This window comes from Dipteris shenzhenensis, chromosome 12 (genome assembly GCF_047967505.1).
Source record: "Dipteris shenzhenensis isolate YYH24624 ecotype China chromosome 12, Dip_SZ_1.0, whole genome shotgun sequence".
NCBI lineage: Eukaryota > Viridiplantae > Streptophyta > Polypodiopsida > Gleicheniales > Dipteridaceae > Dipteris > Dipteris shenzhenensis.
In genome coordinates, this window is record NC_141607.1 from 35,751,817 (window position 1) to 35,772,871 (window position 21,055).

Sequence of the window (21,055 nt, forward strand, 5' to 3'; positions counted from 1 at the left end):
ATACATACATATGTGTGTGTGTGTGTGTGTGTGTGTGTGTGTGTGTGTGTGTGTGTGTGTGTGTTGAAGCTTGGAATCCAAAAGCTAATGTGTTAATAAGAATTGGCATCTCCGATTCTTTCTTCTCGAGATATTTTTGGCAAGGAAATATGAGTAGAAACATGTCCATCATGAAACTAATGGTTCAACAATTAGACACCATTAAAAGGGAAGGCTGTCATTTTATTTTATTTTTTGGGTTGTACTCAAATTGAAAGTGCCAATAGTGCCCCATACGGGAAGACCAAGATAGAATCCTGACACGTTTTAGTCGCTTGATCTAAACGCTCTTGGCAAGGCCCTCTTGGTGGTGGGGAGATTTCAAGACTAAACTACTTACTTGGGAAGAATTCATTCCAATTACTAAGCCAGCTTACTTGAGAAGAATTCATTTCAATTTCAATTTCGTGATAAGTGCCGAGTACGAATCTCTCAGGAATTGCAATTTGTTTACAAGAGGACTTGGAGAAGAATTCATTTCAATTACTTAGACGTTATCAATTTCGTGATTAAGTTCCGAGCACGAATCTCTCATGAATCGCAATTTGTTTACAAGAGGGCTTCAATGGAATTATCGGTTTCACGTTCGTTTTGTCCAAGTCTTTCTACTGGTTTTTCCTATCGCCTAGTTGCAGTTTAAAGGCAAATTTTTGTTTTTTAACATAAACTGTTGTTAAGTTCTCAGAGAAGCCAAGAGCTATGGATCGGAATAATTAAGCAGTGCATCTCCTAGTGTAATAAATGTGCACATTATAAAATCAAAAGTGTCTCTAAATATTGACAATATCAACATCAATATGAACATTTGGAAAGAAGTATTACCACAGTTGTGACAGGATGCAAAAAATGTTTGCATTAGGTTACAAACATTAGTAGTCAACTTGTACCGTAGATGTAAGGCTCTTGGACTGTTCGAAGAGCTGTTACCAGACTGGTCAAAGAGCTGCTTGTTGAAATCCTATTAAAATTTGCAATTTTACAAAGGGAGAACGGTATAGAGAAATAAGTGGCCCCTGCTACAAGTTCTGGGTTTCCATACTACCCGAATTTGATGTAGTCTCTTATTCCTAAATAACATGATGGAAAGAGGCAAGATTTATTGTGAATGTATAGAGAAATTCAACGGCTCTCCTTATAAACATGAATCGAAAAAAACATGGCAAGCTCCACATGAGAGCATATTGCTTGATCTAGGAGCATATTGCTTGAACAGCCAAGCTCTTAGGTACACTGGGACAAGGATCTTCTGCAAAGGCAGACATGCTCACAGCGCATTGCTCTTTTCCAACGCATGCCTGCAGTAAGCACAAAAGAAAATGCAACATGAGGCACGGCATTATATACATGTGCAAAAGTGAGCGCCTGCGTGCATGTATGTTCGTGTGTGTGTGTGTGTATATATATATATAGAGAGAGAGAGGACATGCATAATATTGATTTTGCCTTTTTAAATTTAAAGCTTTAAGCTTTCGAGACATGCAGCATTATCAGGTCAAGAACAGGTACATTGCTATGCATTGTACTGCACTTTCTATGCATCTGTACCCAGTCGAGAGATAATTAAAGGGAATTGAGCTTTTCTAACCTGCTCTACAACATTGATGGAGTTTTCAGCGTGGCAACTCCCTTGCCTGAAATTTTGACATGTTCCTTCAGGATTACCATAGCTAACAAATTGAATGGATGAAATACTCTGGTTTGTCCCACATTGAATCCGCATTTCAGGCTTATTTCTCTCTGCCACAATCTGTGCATCTATATGGGCAGGGTCTGTTTCTGATACATAGGCACAAACAGTTCCAATTGCTCTTGTAACAAAAGCAACTCCAGTCGGATCACCACCAACCTCCTCAAACAAAACTAGTATGTTTCCAGTGGGCTTCAACCATGACCTTGGAATGTGGTACCTGTGTATACACATGTTTCATAAGGCCTGTCAGATACAACACAAAGAAGTTTTGGTGTAATAGAGGGTGTTCTTGATGCATTGTGTCATTGTGCTACACTTGTGCACATGCATGTGCACGTGTGCACAGCGAGTGCGCTCGTGCGCCGTGTGTGTGTGAGAGGGAGGGGGAGGGAGAGAGAGAGAGAGAGAGAGAGAGAGAAAGAAAGAAAGAAAGAAATTTTATTAAAGGTCCACGGAAGGCCATACATGGCCTACGGGGGACAAAATCATCCGAAAGGAAAATACATCATCAACGATGCGCCAACTAGGTGGCCTCATCGTAATACAGCTAAGATGCCAAAAATGGCTACAAAAATCCTAGATACAAAATGAGATGAAATAGAGTACCAAAAATGCCTAGATACAAAATGTAAAATATGAAATATGAGGAACATCGTCTTCCCTAAGGGGTCTGTGATTCAAAGAAATGATGGAAGTCATGGCCATCGACCATGCCTCCTGCCATGAGTGTGAAGATCTGGGCAAGTGTCAAGTGGGCTGCTGGCGGTGCCAAGTCTCCATGGAGCAATCTCCTCCGAAAATCTGCCATCATCCTCCGTCGTCTAGAAATAAAGCGACGGGTACGGCCTCTGTGTAAGATCATCCTGCGGTGCTGCCGGATCATGTCATATGTACATCCTCGGGGTGGAACCATCGGTGCTCTCTGGCAAGATGGGCTATCTCTGTGCTCATGGTCCTGCGCCTCGTCCTACTCCTCATGAATAACCAGGTCTCTGGCAGGGATGTGACGGTGCTCTCTGAGGAATCTCTCTCTGTATCTGGTGATCTCCCTGATGAACAACGCTAAACAATACTGATCCTCATACTCCATAATCCGAGAGAGAGGTCCAAATCCGTGCCCAAATAAACAGTGAAATCTGCCACGGATCTCATAATATAAAGGGCATCTGCAAACAAAGTGCTCCTCAGTCTCCACCTCCCCCATAGTGCAACAAGGGCATATCCTAGTCTCTCGCTTGGGTCTATGTCCGGTAGCTGTACGATGCATCCTGCCGGCCTCAACGTCTAATATGTGGGAAGATACCCTGAGCTGGCCCAAGGCAATCCTGAGTGAGTGCGACATATGAACGCCGATATATCCTGGGGATATGATGAAACCATCCTCTGAAATCCTGAGAAAATGGTCACGGTATGTGGCCATCTTCGTAGGAAGCTCCGTGGGATGAACCCAAGTGCGAAACGTGTGTAGCTGCAACAAATCTGCCCTGATAACCTGGCTGAGCTCATGTCGAGTGAGAGGGAGGCGAGGGGCATCTATGCTGTATCGAAATGGTGGCAGCCTATCCATATCCAAGCCCAACGAGGTGAGCCATGTGGAGAGTGTGTGGTACCAACAAAAAGTATGACCTCTCTCCGCTAACATCTGCGAGGATGTCAGTGCTAGCCACGGTAATCGTGCTCTGCCTGCTGCTGAGTCTCCGAGCGCCCTGATCCTATGCAAGTATGTAACTGACTGAAATGCTGCATCTAGCGCTAGGGGTGTAGCTCCGAACTCTGCGAGCATAATCTGCGAGCATAATCTGATGCGGTACCGTGGGCTTCGCTCTGATCAATCTAGAGAACATGATGATCTGTAACCTCTCTACTCGTCTCCAATCTGCAACACTGAGATCTCCTGCCCAAAAGGGGCTAGCATACATGGCTGCAGGTCTCACCAGTGTATCGAAAAGTAAGGACTTCGTGTCGGGATGCTGAAAATGTGACTGTGCACGCTGCCTTTCGAGAAGAGCCAAGGCGGCATACCCTCTACTGATCCTATCTCGTGCTGCATGCGTCATGGTGAAGACTGGACCTCTAAATGTGGCACCCAAATATGTATACTCCCTGACTAGCTCCACCTCCTGCCCATCAAATGTGAAAGAGAACTCGCCTCTCCTATAAACCTGGTATGACGTGTTGAAGACCATGACTTTGGTCTTCCCAAGGTTTACAGACAACCCTCTGTCCTGACAAAAGCTGTGGAGTGCATGGAGATGTGCCTGTAAACCCTGCTGGGAGGAAGAAATAAGAACCACGTCATCTGCATAGAGGAGAATCGGTATCGTGGATCCTGCCAGTAAAGAACATGTACCACCCATCGTCTGTATGTACATCTCTAACTCATCGATATAGAGACCAAAGAGTGTCGGAGACAAAGGACACCCCTGCTTCACCCCTATCGTACTGCGTACTTCCCCCGACAGCCCCGCCCGTGTCCTGACTGTACCTGTGACTCTCTCATACAAGGCCATGATCGCCCATTGAATCTCCCCACTGAATCCCAAGTCACGAAGTCGCTGGAAGAGTCTGAAACGCGGCACAGTGTCAAATGCCTTTCTGAAGTCCACGAAGCAACAATAGAGCCGTTGCTTACCTGACTTCGCCTCCTCAATCAAAGCCCTGAGTGTGAAGATATGATCTAGAGTCGAGTACTCTGCACGAAATCCTGCCTGCCCTCTAGCTCTCATACCTGTCGCCTCGGCATGGTCATTTATATGTCCTTCTAAAATGGTCGCATAAATCTTGGCCATGATATGGCCAATCATAATGGTCCTGTAGTTCGACGCCTCCAAAGGATCCCCCGACTTGTGTATGGGTACTATAGTATTTTCTAGCCAACTAGGTGGAAGACCTGTACAAATGGACTCGTTAACAAGACGGGAGAGGACTGTAGCTAAGGCATCAATCCCATGGATTACATACTCCGCTTGCAATCCATCATGGTCCTTAGCTCTCCCAGTCTTCAAACGATGAACTGCTGCTCGGACACTACTGGATGAGAATAAGGCAGAGGAGGTGGGTCTAGGCACATGGGATAAGTCGATCTGTGGCTGGTCCGGAATATCATATAAAGTGGAAGTATAGGCAAGCCAAACTTGCCGGTCTGTAAGAGGAGTTTGAGATTTCAAGCGAAGGAATTTCTTCCAGAATTCCTTGGAGTCACAGCTGAAAAGTAAACTTCTCAGCTCCTCCTCATTCCGGGCTAGAAATTGGCGCTTTTTGCGTCCCACCAAACGCTTGTAACTCTTCTTGGTCTCAATGAGGAGGGGAGACTTCTCCTGTGTCTCAAGGCGAAGCTTCCTGCGGAGTTCTTTACACTCCTCATCATACCATCCATTACAAGGCACAAGACCGACTGGTGGAGGACCGGATGTGTGGCAAGTGACGGGGAAGGACTTGTGGGCTGCCGAGATGATGGAGGTATGTACAAGGTCCCACCGATCCTGTGTGGAGGGTAGGGCATCGAGAAGGTGCGGACGGAGGAGACTACTCAGGTGCTGGCTATAAATATCATCGAACTGGTGGTCAAAATGAACCTCATAGTATGGCTGACGCTCATGATGTCTAGAAGGGGGGGCATGAGGAATCTGGGTAAGAATAAATTGCAGACGTGCATCATAAGAGGGTCGACTGTGAGGTTATGTACAAAAGGGATTAAAGTCAGGGGACCCAAGACGTAATCAATGACGCTCGTACCACCACCCGCGAAGGGAAAACATGTGGCTGTGGATGAATGCGGCCACTGTCGAAGTCCATTATAAATGACCATGCCATGCGATGAGAGAAGCTCCAATAGGCGATGTCCCTGATCTGTCACCTCTACCCCTCTATCTGAAGATAAGCGTGGAAAACTCTCATCTGGGGCAGCTGGAACTAAGACTGGATCCTCAGCAAAGTCCAAAATCTCTGCCTGTCTGTCTGATGTCCTCGTGTTGAAATCTCCTAAAAGGATGACCTCTCCGCAGCGTGAATACTCCAATACATCGGCTGACAAATCCTCAAAAGGTGACTGTCCTGGTCCATCTGAGGCATAACGAGACTGTCTCGGGGGAAAGTAGCATACTGCAATAAACAAGTCTCTCAGGGGGGGTCTCCTGATCCGTACCCAAAGATATCTGGCCCGATGGTCTCTCCTCACGACTGTGAGTATCGATCTGAGATGCTCTCTATAAAGAACTGCCACACCGCCAGATCCTCAGACTCCTCCTGATCGTCTAATCTGCTGTCGAAAGACAGACTCCCAGGCATACCCTGTCACCTGCGGCAAGCCTCTCTCTGGGCTCTCATGGGTCTCTGTAAAGAAGACGATGTCCTGATCAAAAAAGGCCTCTCGTAAGTTGCCAGGCTGAGCTGTGAGGGAACCATTACAGTTCCAAACTGCGAAACTCAAGCTATCTGGCAGGCTACGTGTCCCATAGGCCTCGTGTCGTCAACTGTGGGCTCCAGCCGGTCTAGATCGCATAGCTCCTATCAAAAGTCTGCCCTCTCTGATCACGGCCCACTTGCCCTCACGACGGGCAACATCCCTCTGTGCAATGAGACGTCTATGCTCCTCCCACTGAAGAGCTGTAAGGTCCTCATCCATGTGAATCTGTGGATGGTCCCTCAATCTGGATCTCCTCCGTAATACTGCGAGACGGGCCTCAGCATCTCTGAATCTGATGATAAGTGGCTGGTGCCGTGTTGGATCCCGGCCCACTCGATATGCAGCTACTATGCCATGATCCTGAACTCCGAGTGTCCCAGATATGAAATTTGTCGCCTGATCCATGGCCGATCTCGTATCTGATCGCTCAACTCCGCAGATGCGGATGTTGAGGGCCTTCTGAGCTCGCCGCTGACTCTCGGCAATAGTCTCAGAGACTGTGGTCTGCTGGGTCTGTGGGGCTCTACGCACAACGTCCACCCACTCTGAGGTCTTCTGTACCTCTGTCTGCAGTGTGGCCAGCCTCTCCTCAACTGCTGCACTAGCTGGAGGAGCTACATGCAGCTACTGGAGGCGATCATCGCATGCCACAACATGCTCCTGAATGCCTGCCTCCAGCTGCACTATGCGCTCAGCATGTGTCCGTAACTGGATGTCCCGATCAATATCTTTGGTATGAAGCTGGCGAATATGGGAGTCCTGATCAAATCTATGACTCTCAACTGTCGATAGCTGAGCAGTCAGTGTGTGTATCTGTGCTGTGAGAGACTGAATCGCAGCGCCCTGAAGTCTGCAAGTCTCCATGCATTGCATAACTAAATCTCTCAAGCGCAGATTATCTGCCAGGACTGCTTCCGCTGTGGAGGGTGAGGGGAGAGGGGGTACAAGGATGAGGGGGTAAGAGGGTAAGAAGGCGAGTAAAGGAGGGGTGCAGAAAATGGAGGTCCTGAAGAGAGAGATCCGGTAGGAGGAAGTAGGGAGTCAGGGACCGAAGAAGAGCCTACACTAGGGGAGGAAGGGGCTGAAAGGGAGGGTAGGTGGGAAGAGGTGGGAAGAAGCTGGGTAGGGACTAGGGGAGGGGAAGAAGAGGAGGGGGGAAGAGGCTGGGAAGGGGAGGAAGAGGAAGGAAGAGGATGGGTAGGGACTAGGGGAGGGGAGGAATAAACAAGGGAAAGGGCTAGGGAGGAATGAACGGGAGCAGGAGGAGGAGGTGAAGCTCAAGGAGGGGGAGGAGGAGGATTGAGTAGAGGAGGTGGGTAGGAAAGGGTTGGGATTGAGGCAAGGGAGGTAACCGGAAGTGATGGGGGAGATGGAAGTAAAGGAGATGGGGTAGGAGCCACAGGAGGATTGAGTAAAGGAGGTGGGTAGGAAAGGGTTGGGGTGGAGGCAAGGGAGGTCGTTGGAGGTGGTGGGGAAGGAGATGTTAAGGGTAAAGAAGAACTTGCCTCTTCAGCTCTTGTACTGCTGCCTATGCTTTTATCTTTCTCTACTTTTGCTCCTTGGAGGGCCATGGTGGAGCTCCTTGTTTGTGGCATCTCCTTAGTCCTTGTAATAAAAATTGGTGGCTCCAGCGGGCTCAAATTTTCACGTGATGGCACACTAAACATGTGAACAGAGGTCAAGAATTCACCACCTCCTTATCCGTTTGCATCCAATCAAAAGCGATGCAAATGATGCTAGAGGAAGCATGGAAGGGTGCTGCGACATAGCACGGCTGGATTATCCCGGCCGGCTCTACAATATGCTCGATGATCTTTCCGCTACGACTAGGTATGTAAACGACTGCATCTTGATCTCTCTCTGTTTGGCGCAAAACTTGTGGCGTGACGTCCTGTTTGTTTTTGCCTTTTGCCCCAGTTAGCCGTATGAGTTTGTAAGTTCTTGAGATCCAGTGTCTAGTTCAGAGTTTCAGCCTTTGTGGAAGTGAGAGAGAGAGAGAGAGAGAGAGAGAGAGAGAGAGTTTATTAAAGTCTCTATGAGAGAGAGAGAGAGAGGGTTGACGAATGACAGGGTGGGTTGGCTGACGAATGACTGACGAAAGACAATTGGGCTGACGAGCGGACGAGAGGGCTGATGAACGACAGAGAGAGCTGACGGACGGCAACGGACACAGAGAGAGAGAGAGAGAGAGAGAGAGAGAGAGAGAGAGAGAGCGAGAGAGAGATGAGCAAGCTGAGAAGGCTTGCGACGAGAGAGATATACGAGCACGCAAAGTTGGCAACGATGGGCAATAGGCGACAAGCAAGGTGAGCGACGAGCAGGCAGGGTGAGCAAACGAGCTGCGTGAACGACAACTCCCCGTGACAACCAACGTGAGCGGATGAGCAACAGACGTGAGCGGACGAGCAACCAACGTGAGAGAGAGAGAGAGGCTGAGGCAGAGAGGCTGGGCGGAGGGGCTGAGCGGGTGAGGGGGGGGCTGAGGCGGAGAGGCTGAGCGGGGGGGGCTGAGGCGGAGAGGCTGAGCGGAGGGGGCTGAGCGGGTGAGGGAGGGGCTGAGCGGAGGGGCTGAGCGGGGGGCTGAGAGAGAGAGAGAGAGAGAGAGAGAGCATGTGCATGAACATGCACATGCATCCATCCATGCATGCATCTGCATGTATGGGCGTGCCCACTTGCTTAGGTGTGCCTACGCATGTGTGTGCATGGGGAAGTGTGGGTGTGCATCTGTGCAAGTGTGTGCACGCACGCGTGTGTGTGGAGTTACCCCCAAAAAATGTGTGTGTGTGTGTGTGTGAGAGAGAGAGAGAGAGAGAGAAAGTGTGTGTTGGTGAGAGAGAGGGAGGACCTGCAGCCCTTGCTCCAGCCTTCCCATGAGCCCCCCTAGCCCCCCCAAACCAGCCCGTTTGCATCAGCTACCTGCTGCGCCACATCAGAGCTCAAAAGACGGTGTTTTGGAGCATTGACTACCTGCTGTACAGCCCGCCATAATTCCGTACAGTTTTCGTACAGGTGTACGGACCTGTACGGCCTGTCCCGCCCTGCTCAGGCTGCTGCTGCCAGTTGATTCCCTGCTCCTGGGTCGTTTGTATGCAGGGTTTTGCTCACGGACTGCATCTATACGCCGGTTCTGAGGGCTCTCTGCTCCCCTTTCTCTCCTCTTGGGTTTCTGGGTCTTGTGTACTCTTTCCATCGCCAGAATCTCCCCTCTTTTTCTGAAAAATAGTTCATCTGGGAACTTTTACTGGTTTTTTTCTCTTTTTCTTCTACAGAACTTGTCTTTTCTTTTCTCTAAATCCCTACATCTCTCTTTCCCCTTCTTCTCCTTGCAAATACACTATTTTCTTCTTTCTATGTGGGCTGTTTTTTCTTTTTGGGACTGTTTTTTCTCTATTATCACATTATAGGTACCTCCTTTCTGGGTTCCATCCTCTTCCGAAGACATGGCTGAATACTCTTATGAAAAAACTTTTCAAAAGGATCGATCAGTTCAATGCAAAAAGCAAAAGCAGGCTGAGGGTCAGCATGACCCAGTGTATGATTCTGTTGAAGCACAACTGGTTTATGATGTCATGCATGAAGGATTTGCAGACACAAGGAAAGAGTGGAAAGACTCTGTTCCCTCGGTTGGTCTCATGGTTGAAGTGGATGAAATTGTGGATCCAGTTACAGAATATGCCAAAAATGCAGTTATTTTATTTTTCCCAGGTCGGATGCCACCTACTGCAGAGGTAAGCAACTGGTTGACCTGCACACTGGCTGGCTCATTTGTTCGGAAGGTACACTATGCAGCCAGAGGTTTTTTTGAGGTCATTATGGTAGATGAGATTCACAGGCAAATGCTTTTGAAACATTCGCCCCTCTTTTTTGGGCAGCAAATAGTGCACGTTTTGCCATGATCTCCCACAAGGGATTTTCAGGCTTTGATCCGACACTGATATCCAGTCTGGGTTGAAGTTGTAGACTTCCTGCAATGCATGGCTTCACTCTTGCCTAAAATTGCAGCGACTTTAGGCAAAGTGGTTTGCCCACCACGGCCTAATGGCAACTCAAATCGATTTTGCATTCTCTGGGATACTGATAATCCCACACCAGAGTCTTATTTAGTCACGGTGAACAATGTTGACATGGCAAGTGCTTTTTATAAATTGAAAAGGGGATTATTTGTAGGGGCTTGCTTTGATTGTAAAAAATTTGGGCACATGGCTTCATAGTGTCCAATGAGTCAGCATAAAATGCCTTCTCCCACTTTGCCTGTTCAGATGCCCACTAAGGATGCTCCTGCCTCTATTGGGAATAAAAATCGAAGTAATAGACAGTTTTTTGTGAATCAGGATAAAGGCAAAGCTCCAGTGGTTTGAAATGGGACTGCTTCTTCCCCTTCGCTTCTTGTTACACAACCCTCAGCAAAAGGACCAAAACCTCCAATTGATGGATGGCAAAGTCCAAGAAAAGTTATTTCTATTCGATGACCTCCACCCCCTCGCACTTGGAATGGTGCATCTTCTAGTGGAAACTCTCTAGAGGTCAATTCAAGAATTGGGATCACATGGGCTGCAGTGACAACTAGCAGAACCCTCTTCTTTGAAGAAGAGATTGACATTTCTACCCTGAGGTAGAAATGCAGGGTTGACATCCTGAAGGTTGCTGCTGTACATAGCTGTTTTTCTCCTATAAATATATGTAAATATGACTGCTCATGTCAAATGTTTTACACTTAATGTTCAGGGGATGTGTGAGAGTAGGAAATGGAAATTTGTGTGGCTGTATATCAATAGATTTCAGCCTGACATAGTGGCATTACAAGAACACAATCAACATGTCTATGCAGGAAAGACAGGTCATTACTATGGATATGATATCTTCTATGCTAGGGAGTACTCTTTCTCGGGTGTAGTCTTTCTGATCAAGCATGAGCTTCAGCCACTTACTGCTTTGAATGATAATCAAGGCAGATGGATTATTCTTCAATGCATCATTCAAGGCGAGGTGTTTGAATTTGCATCTGTCTATGCACCTCAATCTTCTCAGGATAGAACTGCAATTTGGGATGCCATGCAACGATATCCATGGAGATATCATGCCTTTATATGTAGGGATTTCAATAATGCTCCGCAACAGGCTGACAATACATCAGGAAATACTCATATGTTAACCCCTGAAAGGCATGCATGGTCTCAATTACTGATGCATCTTGCTTTGGTTGATCTTTGGAAGGAATTGCAGCCTTTGTCACCAAGATACACTTTCCAACATAATGCCCTTTCTTCTTATCAGGCACGTCTGGATCGCTGGTATAGTGTAGCTCCACAACAAAATGATGATTTTACATGCAAAATGTGGATTGACTATGCCTTTGTGCATTCAGATCATGCACCTTTATGGTTGAGGTTATCTTTTTATGATATGCCAGATGATAGACTACCTCAAAGGCAACATCTGATTGTGAACAATAGCTATTTGCAACATGTTGTTTTCAAGGCCATGGTTACTGAAGCATCTCACTCTCTGTCTTCTTAGAGCCACTTTGATATTGATAATGCATGGGATTCTTTTGTTTCTAAAATGCAAGTTATAATTAGAGGTTATGGCAAGTCTTACCTGAAGACTCTGAGGGAAACTGTTGCTCAAGCCAAATTGACTTGTCAAGACCTCACTGAACTCGGTCATCTTCGTCCATTGTCCTTGCATGAGCAAACAACACTATGCCACGCTAGACATTGTCTTCAAATCAATGATCACAGGAAACTGGCTGAATGGGAGACTAGAGCAAGACAAAGAGCTTTTACAGATAAAGGCTGCTCTTTCAAACAATTTTTAAAAAAGCTTGCATCAAAAGAGATTCAAAACAATAATTGCAAGGTGCTTCTGCCTGATGGTTCATGGACTACATCATGGTCACAGCTTGCTTTTGTTTGTGTACATTTCTCTCAGCAGTTTGGTTGTGCAGATCCTCCCTCGCAGTAGGTTTTATCTACAAGAAATTTACTTTTACAACATGTTTCTGCTATTATTTCCACTACTCAAGCTTTGGAATTGGAGGAACCCTTTACTGAGAGGGAATTGTCAGATGCAATCAAATCTTATGATAGATGGAAATCTCCAGGATGGGATGGTCTTACAGTTGAGTTTTTTCTAGAATATTGGCCTCTTTTGAAGCATACATTGCTACATATGGTGAACTCTGCTTGGCAAAATCAGAAAATGCCAGACACATGGAAGAGAGGTCTTATCAAACTCCTTTCAAAAAAGCAAATTTATGAATCTTTGGTTGATTGGAGACCTATCACGCTTATGCCAGTCATTTACAAAGTTACTACCAAAATGATTGTTGATCGGCTAAAAGGTTATTTACATGATGGGTTGCATCATGCGCAATATGGTTTTGTTCCTCGTAGGCATATCATAGATAACATTGCTAATGCTTATATTGGAATCGAATATGCCAAATATATGCAGCAGGATGTTTTGCTATTGTAAGTTGATATTGCCAAAGCTTTTGATACTGTTAAGTGGGACTTTATTGCATCCACTATGTAGGCCTTGGGATTTGGCACAAAAATGCAACAAGTTATCAATTGGCTATATCAAGATAGTAAAGCTGCCTGCATACTTTCACGGGATATTTCTACAACCTGGACTCTTGGTTGTTCTGTTCGGCAAGGATGTCCCCTCACTGCTTTACTTTTTGCCATAGCCACTCATCCAATGCTTCAACATATGGACCACCTCTTGGACATTGGCATGTTGCACGGATTGGAAATTCCCAGCAGCCGCAACATGATCGCTCAAGCATATGCTGATGATTCTTTCTTTACCCCGAAAAATACTCGAAGTGATCTCTCCATGATTATGCAGGCTCTTTCTACATATGGTTTGGCTGCTGGTCTTCGTGTCAATTTTCAGAAATCAAAATTATTACCGTTGCATGCTAAAGACTAGCATAGTCTTTTGTGGCCTAGGGAAATTGTTTCAACTTCTCAATTGATTTGACATCTTGGCTATCCTCCAGGTTGGGGGCTCACTCGTTCTCAACAAACTGATTGGGTGCTCACAAAGTTGAGGGCAAAACTTGAATATTGGAAGCTTGCAACCTGGCCATTACATGTTCGTTTGCAAATAACACAATCCATTTTGATAGCATACATACAATTCTATTTGCCTCTCATCATGTTTACTAAGGCAGATCTGGTTTCCTTTATGTCTGCTATCATGGAGATTTTCTGGTGTTCAAAAAATGGCAAGAAAAGTCTCAGATTACTCTCTATGCATCGTCTCTGCTCTCCAAAGATGCACGGGGGTCTGAACATACTCAATTTTCAAATGCATATACTTGCTCACAGGGGGAAAACGATGTTGCAGTTTATGCAAGGGGATCAGCCTTGGGCATTCATGATCCGCTCTCTTTTGTTGCACATTGATACTTCTGCTTTTGGGCATTGGCAGCCTACACAATGGGATTTCTTATTTGGCTCTATTCAAGGCAAGATCAGAGGCGTCCCTTTTGTCTCTCATTTGCTTCTTGATTGGAAGCATATTTTATCCCACTTGGAATGGAATGGCAGAGATTCTTTGTCGGGAAATTCCTTGAGGGTTGAGAATATTTATTGGTCCAGAGTATTCCACCCTCCTTTGGCTATACAAGAACCCAGGCGTTCTTATTTTCTATCTTTCAAAGGCATTTCTTCTGTGGCAGATGTACTTCAGGATGATGGCACTCTTTTATCTTTTTCTATGGCTGCTATAGCAAATATGGTTTGGGAGCTCATTACCGTCCTTTATGGCATCAAATTTCAAAAATGCTTCAACCGTTCTTGCCGGTACCTCGTTTGGAACTTCAAAATAGGCTTGAGGATTGGATTCTACATTCTTCTTCCTCTTCAGCCCGTCCCTTAAAGCTCTCACATATCACAGTGCCTTCTTTATATAAAGTGTTATTACTTCTGCCTTGGATTTCTGACAAAGCAAATTATGTTTGGCATATGGATCGCCCACTAAAGTGGTAGAGAAAGCGGCTGCGTCTCCTTTGGCATTATAAAGTCCCTCTTCAACAACAGCTTTTCCTTTGGCGAGTCCTACTTGGCATTTTTCCATCTGGGCAGTTACTCGCACATAGACATATTGCTCCGGCTACTTGCCACAGATGTCTATACTTTGCTGAATCTGTGCTTCACATCTTCTGGCACTGTCCACACACTTGTGATTTCCTCGCTCTCATCCAACAGGGGCTTCGAGTGAGATTTCCTACTGTTACTTTTGGCAGGTTCTTCTGGTTGTTTGGTTTTCATCCAACTAGACAGGGTTTTGATTTATTTTTTGTTTGGGTGTGCTACTGGGCACTGTAGACTCTATGGATGGACAGAAATCAGTTTTTGGTGATCCTACTTTTTCATTGTTTCTTTTTTTCAAACGATCTCTGCAGCAATCGTTATATGATTGCTTTCAGACTCATTTGATTGATCATGATGTATATACGGCTTATACTGATATTTTCAGTTGAGTAGTAGTTACTTCACTTTTGAAGTATGAATGTAATTATTTTGGAGCAATAAAATATTTCTTCTCACAAAAAAAAAAAAGTGTGTGTGTGTGAGAGAGAGAGAGAAAGAGAGAGAGAGAGAGGAACTCACCATCTTTGAGAAGGTTGACCACAGTTTTTATTGCACTTTGTTGAATCATAAGGACCTCGGTAATCACATTTATCAGAGCATCCAAGGTTGGAAGAGAGAAAATTCAACCAATAGCGGCCAAGGCCTTTACCATTCACCCAAGCTTGACCCTTACCCATAGTCATTAGGTCTAAGGCCACTGGGTCATGTCCAGGTGGAGAATCAAAAGTTGTCTGAAAGACAAAAACACCAAAGAAAGTTGGAGTCTCTCTCTCTCTCTCTCTCTCTTTCTTTTTTTCTTTCTCTCTCTCTCTCTCTTTCTTTTTTTCTTTCTCTCTCTCTCTCTCTCTCTCTCTCTCTCTCTCTCACACACACACACACACACACACATACACATACACACACATACACCATCCTACAGGAAGAGAGCACACACCATCCTATCTAAGAGCAACCTACAACCTCGTGGTGCTCTCCTCTTGCAGGAGGACAGCACACACCATCCTCTCTAAGGCCATCGTGCCTCCTGGCAAGAGAATGAGAACTTGCCACAATCCAAGTAGGAGAAGAGCACACGCAATCCTGCAAGAGGAGAGCACACACAATCGTGTCTAAGGACAATCTCTTGTGCCAGCAATAGAGTCATAGAAGTCACTAGTACGAAGAAGAGTTGCCACCAAAGCAGGAGGAGAGCACACCATCCTGCAGGGACAACTCTTTCTATGTAGAGGAAGCCTTTGTGATCTTGACATTGGAGTGGTGTGTGGATCAAACATAGTAATAATCACTGGAGAGTGATTTAAGCGCAGCAATCCGAGGGGCAATAAAATTGTGCCACCTCTATTCAGAGCCCAATCATCAACATAAAATCTGTTAATCCATGCATGGATGGGCATCGATCATCTCCTATTTGACCAAGAAAATAGGAGCAAAGAGGGGAAGGCATGAAAGGTATCATCAATCCCACTATCTATTCAATGCATTGCAGGAAACTCTCTCAAGAGAGTGAATCCCATCTTTCCTTGCCCTGCAACTCCACCAAGCTGAACATACCTCAAAGGATCCAAGGATCCAGCAATAGGAACCCAAGAAAGCAACTCCTACATAAGGATCCTTTCTCCCCTATTGTTGGGGCCATTATTAAGAAAGCCAATCTTGCCTCTATCAAACGGCAAAATAATCCCTTGTGCTCTAGATGGAACAATAATGTCATGGCCAACCACAAGAGGGAGAATGGTGGATGAAACTGAAATGCATGTACCCCCTCTAGTTGGAACAATAATGTCATGGCCAACCACAAGAGGGAGAATGGTGGATGAAACTGAAATGCATGTACCCCCTCTAGTGCCAAATGCAGCAAACCAAAAAGTGAGACCATAAAGCAATGTACCTGACTTCCTAAAGTCCCTATCATTCAGTTTGTGCTCCTGGAGAAAGAAAACACCAATGGGTCCATCTAAAACATGTGGATGAAGCTGATTACGTATCAATTGTCTCCCATAGTGATAAGGAATATTGTTGAGACCCTCCAGCTAACAATTCACATCAATGAGAAGGAGAGTCCTGGAATTGCTTCCCTGACCTAGCGGTTGAAGCACCTACCCATGAGTGCCTGATCTCTTGGCATAACTGAGGGGGAGAAAATCCATTGGTGAAAGAGAGACAACCTGCTGTCTAGTGGAAGGAGAAGACCAGCCATCTAAAACCGTATAAGGAGACCTGCTGTCTAGTGGAAGGAGGAGACCAGCCATCTAAAACTGTATAAGAAGAGAATGCAATGGACGGAGGAACAACCTCTATAAAGTCTCCATAATCAGCCAAAAGGGAGAAACCACCCTCTGAGAGAGAGCTAAAGCTTGAGAGAGAGAGTGAGAGTGAGAGAGAGAGAGAGAGAGAGAGAGAGAGATGATATGATATGATATGATTGTATTAACGTCCTCCTGAGACCCTTCAAGATCTATGGGACAATGATCACTATCAACAAGTAGTGATTGTTTACATCCATTGAAAGAAAATAGCATAAATAAAAGCATAAATGTGCTATGCAGTGAGTACTTGTTCTAGCCTGTGTGCTAGACCAAGTACTTTGTTGCAATATTCTAAAATTTCCTTTATGTAGTTGCCTAGCTCTTTGGCTGGCCACTCCAGTAGGGATTTCAGGTTGCTTTATTGCCCCTATTACATTCTCTGATTTGCGCATATGCTCGACATGTTAGGAGTACATGCTGCTCATTTTCTAATTCTCCTGCGGGGCAGATTTTACATACTCTTTACTCTCTTGGCACCCTGGGTCTTGCCCATCTTCCCCTCTCCACCTCGAGATCATGTGAGCTGGTTCTGATTTTGCAGATTAAATGTCTTTTAAATATCATGAGAGAGAGAGAGAGAGAGGCAGACACAACAAATGAAGCAAATCAGTGATCTCGGACGTGAAACAGTAGGCCTACCGCTTGGAGAAACAATCTGCCCTGGTAGGAGAAATGGTAGGCCTACCCCGCTATGGCAAAAGTCAAAGGAGGTCATCCACCTAAAGGGAGCATTTGTTGTGCTAGGGAGAAAGAGACTATTGCTGAGGCTAGGATGATTGTAATTGGCTAAAATCAAGGGGTTCCTATTGTACTGAATTTGAGGCTGCAAAACGTACCATCCCGCACTAGTACCTCCCTCTGTCATCAGGGTGCATGATTAGTAGATGGACCTTGTCCGATTAGAAGATAAGTATTTGAAACCAGCCTCAACAACGTAAAGGGTGGTGTTCACATACACAGTAAATTGACAAATAATTATGCACCATAGATCAAATCACAAGGGAGCTAGAGTGCTCCTACTCAAATGCAAGGACACCGATTAGCCCCAAACGCTGGTGCCCCTTGTGGTATTTATTTAACATTCATTTGAAGCCAAGCAGTTGATTACAAAGGTCTCTGGAAAGCTGCACCACAGGCAAACCAACGCCCGCAGACTCCCCATCCAGCCCACCCTGTAATTCCCTGCTTAACTCCAAACGGTGAAATGGCATCCAATTACTAGACAACCGTCTATCCTCAGCCAACCAAAGCATGTAATAGAGACCCCAAAAGCATCCACTGTCTGAACCACACCTGCAATTGCACAACCAAGTGCCCAACCAGCCAGACATAGCTGAACAATTGCAAGACAAGGCCCTCAATAGCCAAACTCTGGTGCAATCAATCAACAAAGCACTTCCAAATAGGTCGCCTCAATCTATAGCCTCTCTGGCGACTGCCCAATAGCATAAATCAACCTTTCTTCACGAGGAAAGAAACCCAAATGCAATCACTAGCCAGCAACCAATCAAGGAACGGCAAAAGCAAGCAAAAAGCAAGCCTTCTTCTACCCAGTATCCACAGAAGATAGGTCACCGGGGCTGGAAAACCCTAGATCCTATTGAGAAAAGCTGATCCTGCTCAAGTACAGCCCTAAAAGCAGCTTAGAAGAGAACACCCATGCCTGGAAAGTTACCAAAATCAGCAGCAACACCCAGAAAGCTCCAGAAATCAGGTCGAAATCTCTTGCAAAGCCTAAAAAAGCAAATCGCAATCTTCTACAGCAATCTGGACAGCTTGGAAACACTTGGAACAGCCCTGGAACAGGTCACAGTCACCTGGCATAGCCCGGAAGACCTGGAGATGAAATCACAATCAGAAGAAGACACCCTGGTTGAAATCGCAATCTGCAACAGGCTCCAGGATCATGTATGATTTCCTTCGGCAGGCCCTAGATGCACTAGAACTGGCCCTAGCTGATGGCTATAGCAGGCTCTGGAAGCTCCTAGTAGATGACGATTAAGCTTGGTAGCACCTGGCAAGCTCTTGCAGCTCGCAACTAATGATCTGGTTCCTTCTGGAACTGATTTTGGTCTTCTGCCCCCAAAAACAGGGCTCTGTTCTCTTTTTGGAGTTCTGTGCTAAAATTAGCAATTTTTAATTGCACCATTCTTTTGGCCCCCCTGTTGCACACTTTGTCCCTAGGAATTAATTGCCTAGTAACTAGGCGCAAATTCACAATTCCTAAGGGCTCAATTTTCCAAGTTGTGCCCGATGGCCGGACCCTCACGTTCCAAAGGCTCAAGGCAGTAATACGCAAATTACGGGAGTCGCAAATCAAAAGTCCCATAATTTCACGTCCTCGTGACAAACCTCCCTCTTGAAAGAAGGCAAACGTCCTCGATTGCCTACAAACCAAATAAAAAGAAATAATAGCAATGGAAAAACCAAAAGCAAATGAAATAACCAAAGCTGAAATAGAAAAATAACCAAATAACCAAATCTGAAAGACAACCAACAATGCCGCCAATAGATCAACCAAGCCTGAAATGGGAGCGACCCAATAGACCAACGAAACTTGAAAGGACATTGTACCAATGCCACCAACAGGTCAACCAACAATGAATATGTATCTGTAGAGCCATGGTAACAAATACAAAATACATTGCACATAAGATGCATCAAAACCAAGTGGCTAGTACACCAATCATAGAGGCCCTCACAACGAAGATACTGTCAGCCAACCAATACCTCAGGCGAAACAAAATGCAACACCAAGACTACATCAAACTGTTGCAACAAGGTTAAGGCCTTAAGTTTATCATGCACCCCATTGAATGTCTCAAATTTTACTACTGCACCAGCATCTTTAAAGTCCATCTTCTTTCCTTGAGGTGCCAAATTATCGTATATAGGTGCCTAGCAAAAGGGACAGCAGCACTCACTCTATCTCCCACACTACTAGCCTTGGGAAAAGCTGTATTATTCAGACCAGCACCCATATTTTGCATATTTCCCAAACCAAGGTTACCTGCTGCTACATTAGGCATACCTGTTTACATCCCTGGGGCTGCTCCAACATTTGCATACATCATATTCTGTCCCATGGGCTGTAAACTAGGCTAAAACCCAACTGTTTGACTAGCAGGCATACCCGAAAATTGGGCTTGTGGGCTGACCGTGGCCTGAAACACTGAACTACCACCAAAATAACCTGGTTGCACCGGGTTTGCCATAACTCCTGGCTGTCCGGAAACCATGGACTGAAAATTATTACCTTTAGTTGGCCCTCGAATAGCATTAGGATGTTGCAAACCATAGAGGTTTTGAGGGGGCTGATCCTGGAAGCTGACATGTGGTCTCTTGTTAGCTTCAACATCCCTGTCCCCATCATCGAGCTTCCTTTTCTTCGGCTGCACATCAGAATTCATCATCTTCTGGAAGCGAGGATCCTATGTGAACTGCGTGAAAGCACTCATGAAACTCTACATCTGTGCCCTAAACAAATCCACATCCTCCTCATTAGTCCGATCATCCTGATGCTCAACATGCTGGGACTCCTCTCTTGCACCCTGATCATCATCATGAGACTTAGACATACGCTCTTCCTCTTCCTCTCCAGTAAGACTTAGAGATCTCTCCTTGTGAGACATATTTATTGAATAGTATGCTGTCTTCTTCGCCTACACTGCTGGACTTGCACCAAGCCAACCACAGGCTCCCCTCTTGAAGAAGTTAGGTGGAATCACAGCAATGGAACCACTAAAACTAGCCTCAACAACGTAAAGGGTGGTAGGATCCACTTAATTACAGCATACACAATAAATTAACAAATAATTATGCACCACAGATCAAATCACAAGGGAGCTAGAACACTCCTACTCAGATACAAGGACACCGATTGGCCCCAAACGTTGGCGCCCCTTGCGGTATTTAATTAACATTCATTTGAAGCCAAGCGGCTGATTACAAAGGTCTCTAGGAACCTGCACCACAGGCAAACCAACGCCCGCAGACTCCTCGTCCAGCCCACCCACCCTGTAATTCCCTGCTCAACTCCAAACGGTGAAATGGCATCCAATTACTAGACAACCCTCTGTCCTCAGCCAACCAAAGCAAATTGCACAACCAAGTGCCCAACCAGCCAGACACGGCTGAACAACTCCAAGACAAGGCCCTCAACAGCCACACTCTGGTGCAATCAATCGACAAAGCACTTCCAAACAGGTCGCCTCAATCTATAGCCTCTTTGGCCACTGCCCAACATCATAAATCAACCTTTCTTCGCGAGGAAAGAAACCCAAACACAATCACTAGCCAGCAACCAATCAGGGAACGGCAAAAGCAGGCAAAAAGCAAGCCTTCTTCTACCCAATATCCACAGAAGATAGGTCATTGGGGCTGGAAAACCCTAGATCCTGTAGAGAAAAGCTGATTCTGCTCTGGCACAGCCCTAAAAGCAGCTTAAAAGAGAACACCCATGCCTGGAAAGTTACCAAAATCAGCAGCAACACCTAGAAAGCTCCAG

General features: G+C 45.7%; 1 protein-coding gene across 2 annotated transcripts in view; it reads right to left on the reverse strand.

The window, feature by feature from the left end:
- Positions 1–876: 876 nt before the first annotated feature.
- The window catches only part of LOC147896152 (beta-galactosidase 8-like), an 89,966-nt gene continuing 69,787 nt past the window's right edge, over positions 877–21,055 (reverse strand). The window contains exons 17-19 of one of the 2 annotated variants that reach the window (XM_087382119.1): positions 14,762–14,973; positions 1,625–1,946; positions 877–1,334 (exon numbers count right to left, since the gene is read on the reverse strand). In XM_087382119.1, coding sequence (XP_087238245.1) covers positions 1,230–1,334; positions 1,625–1,946; positions 14,762–14,973 — 639 coding nt within the window. In that variant the 3' untranslated portion in view covers positions 877–1,229. The remainder of the gene's footprint in view (positions 1,335–1,624; positions 1,947–14,761; positions 14,974–21,055) is intronic. The other variant, XM_087382120.1, reaches the window with a different exon arrangement.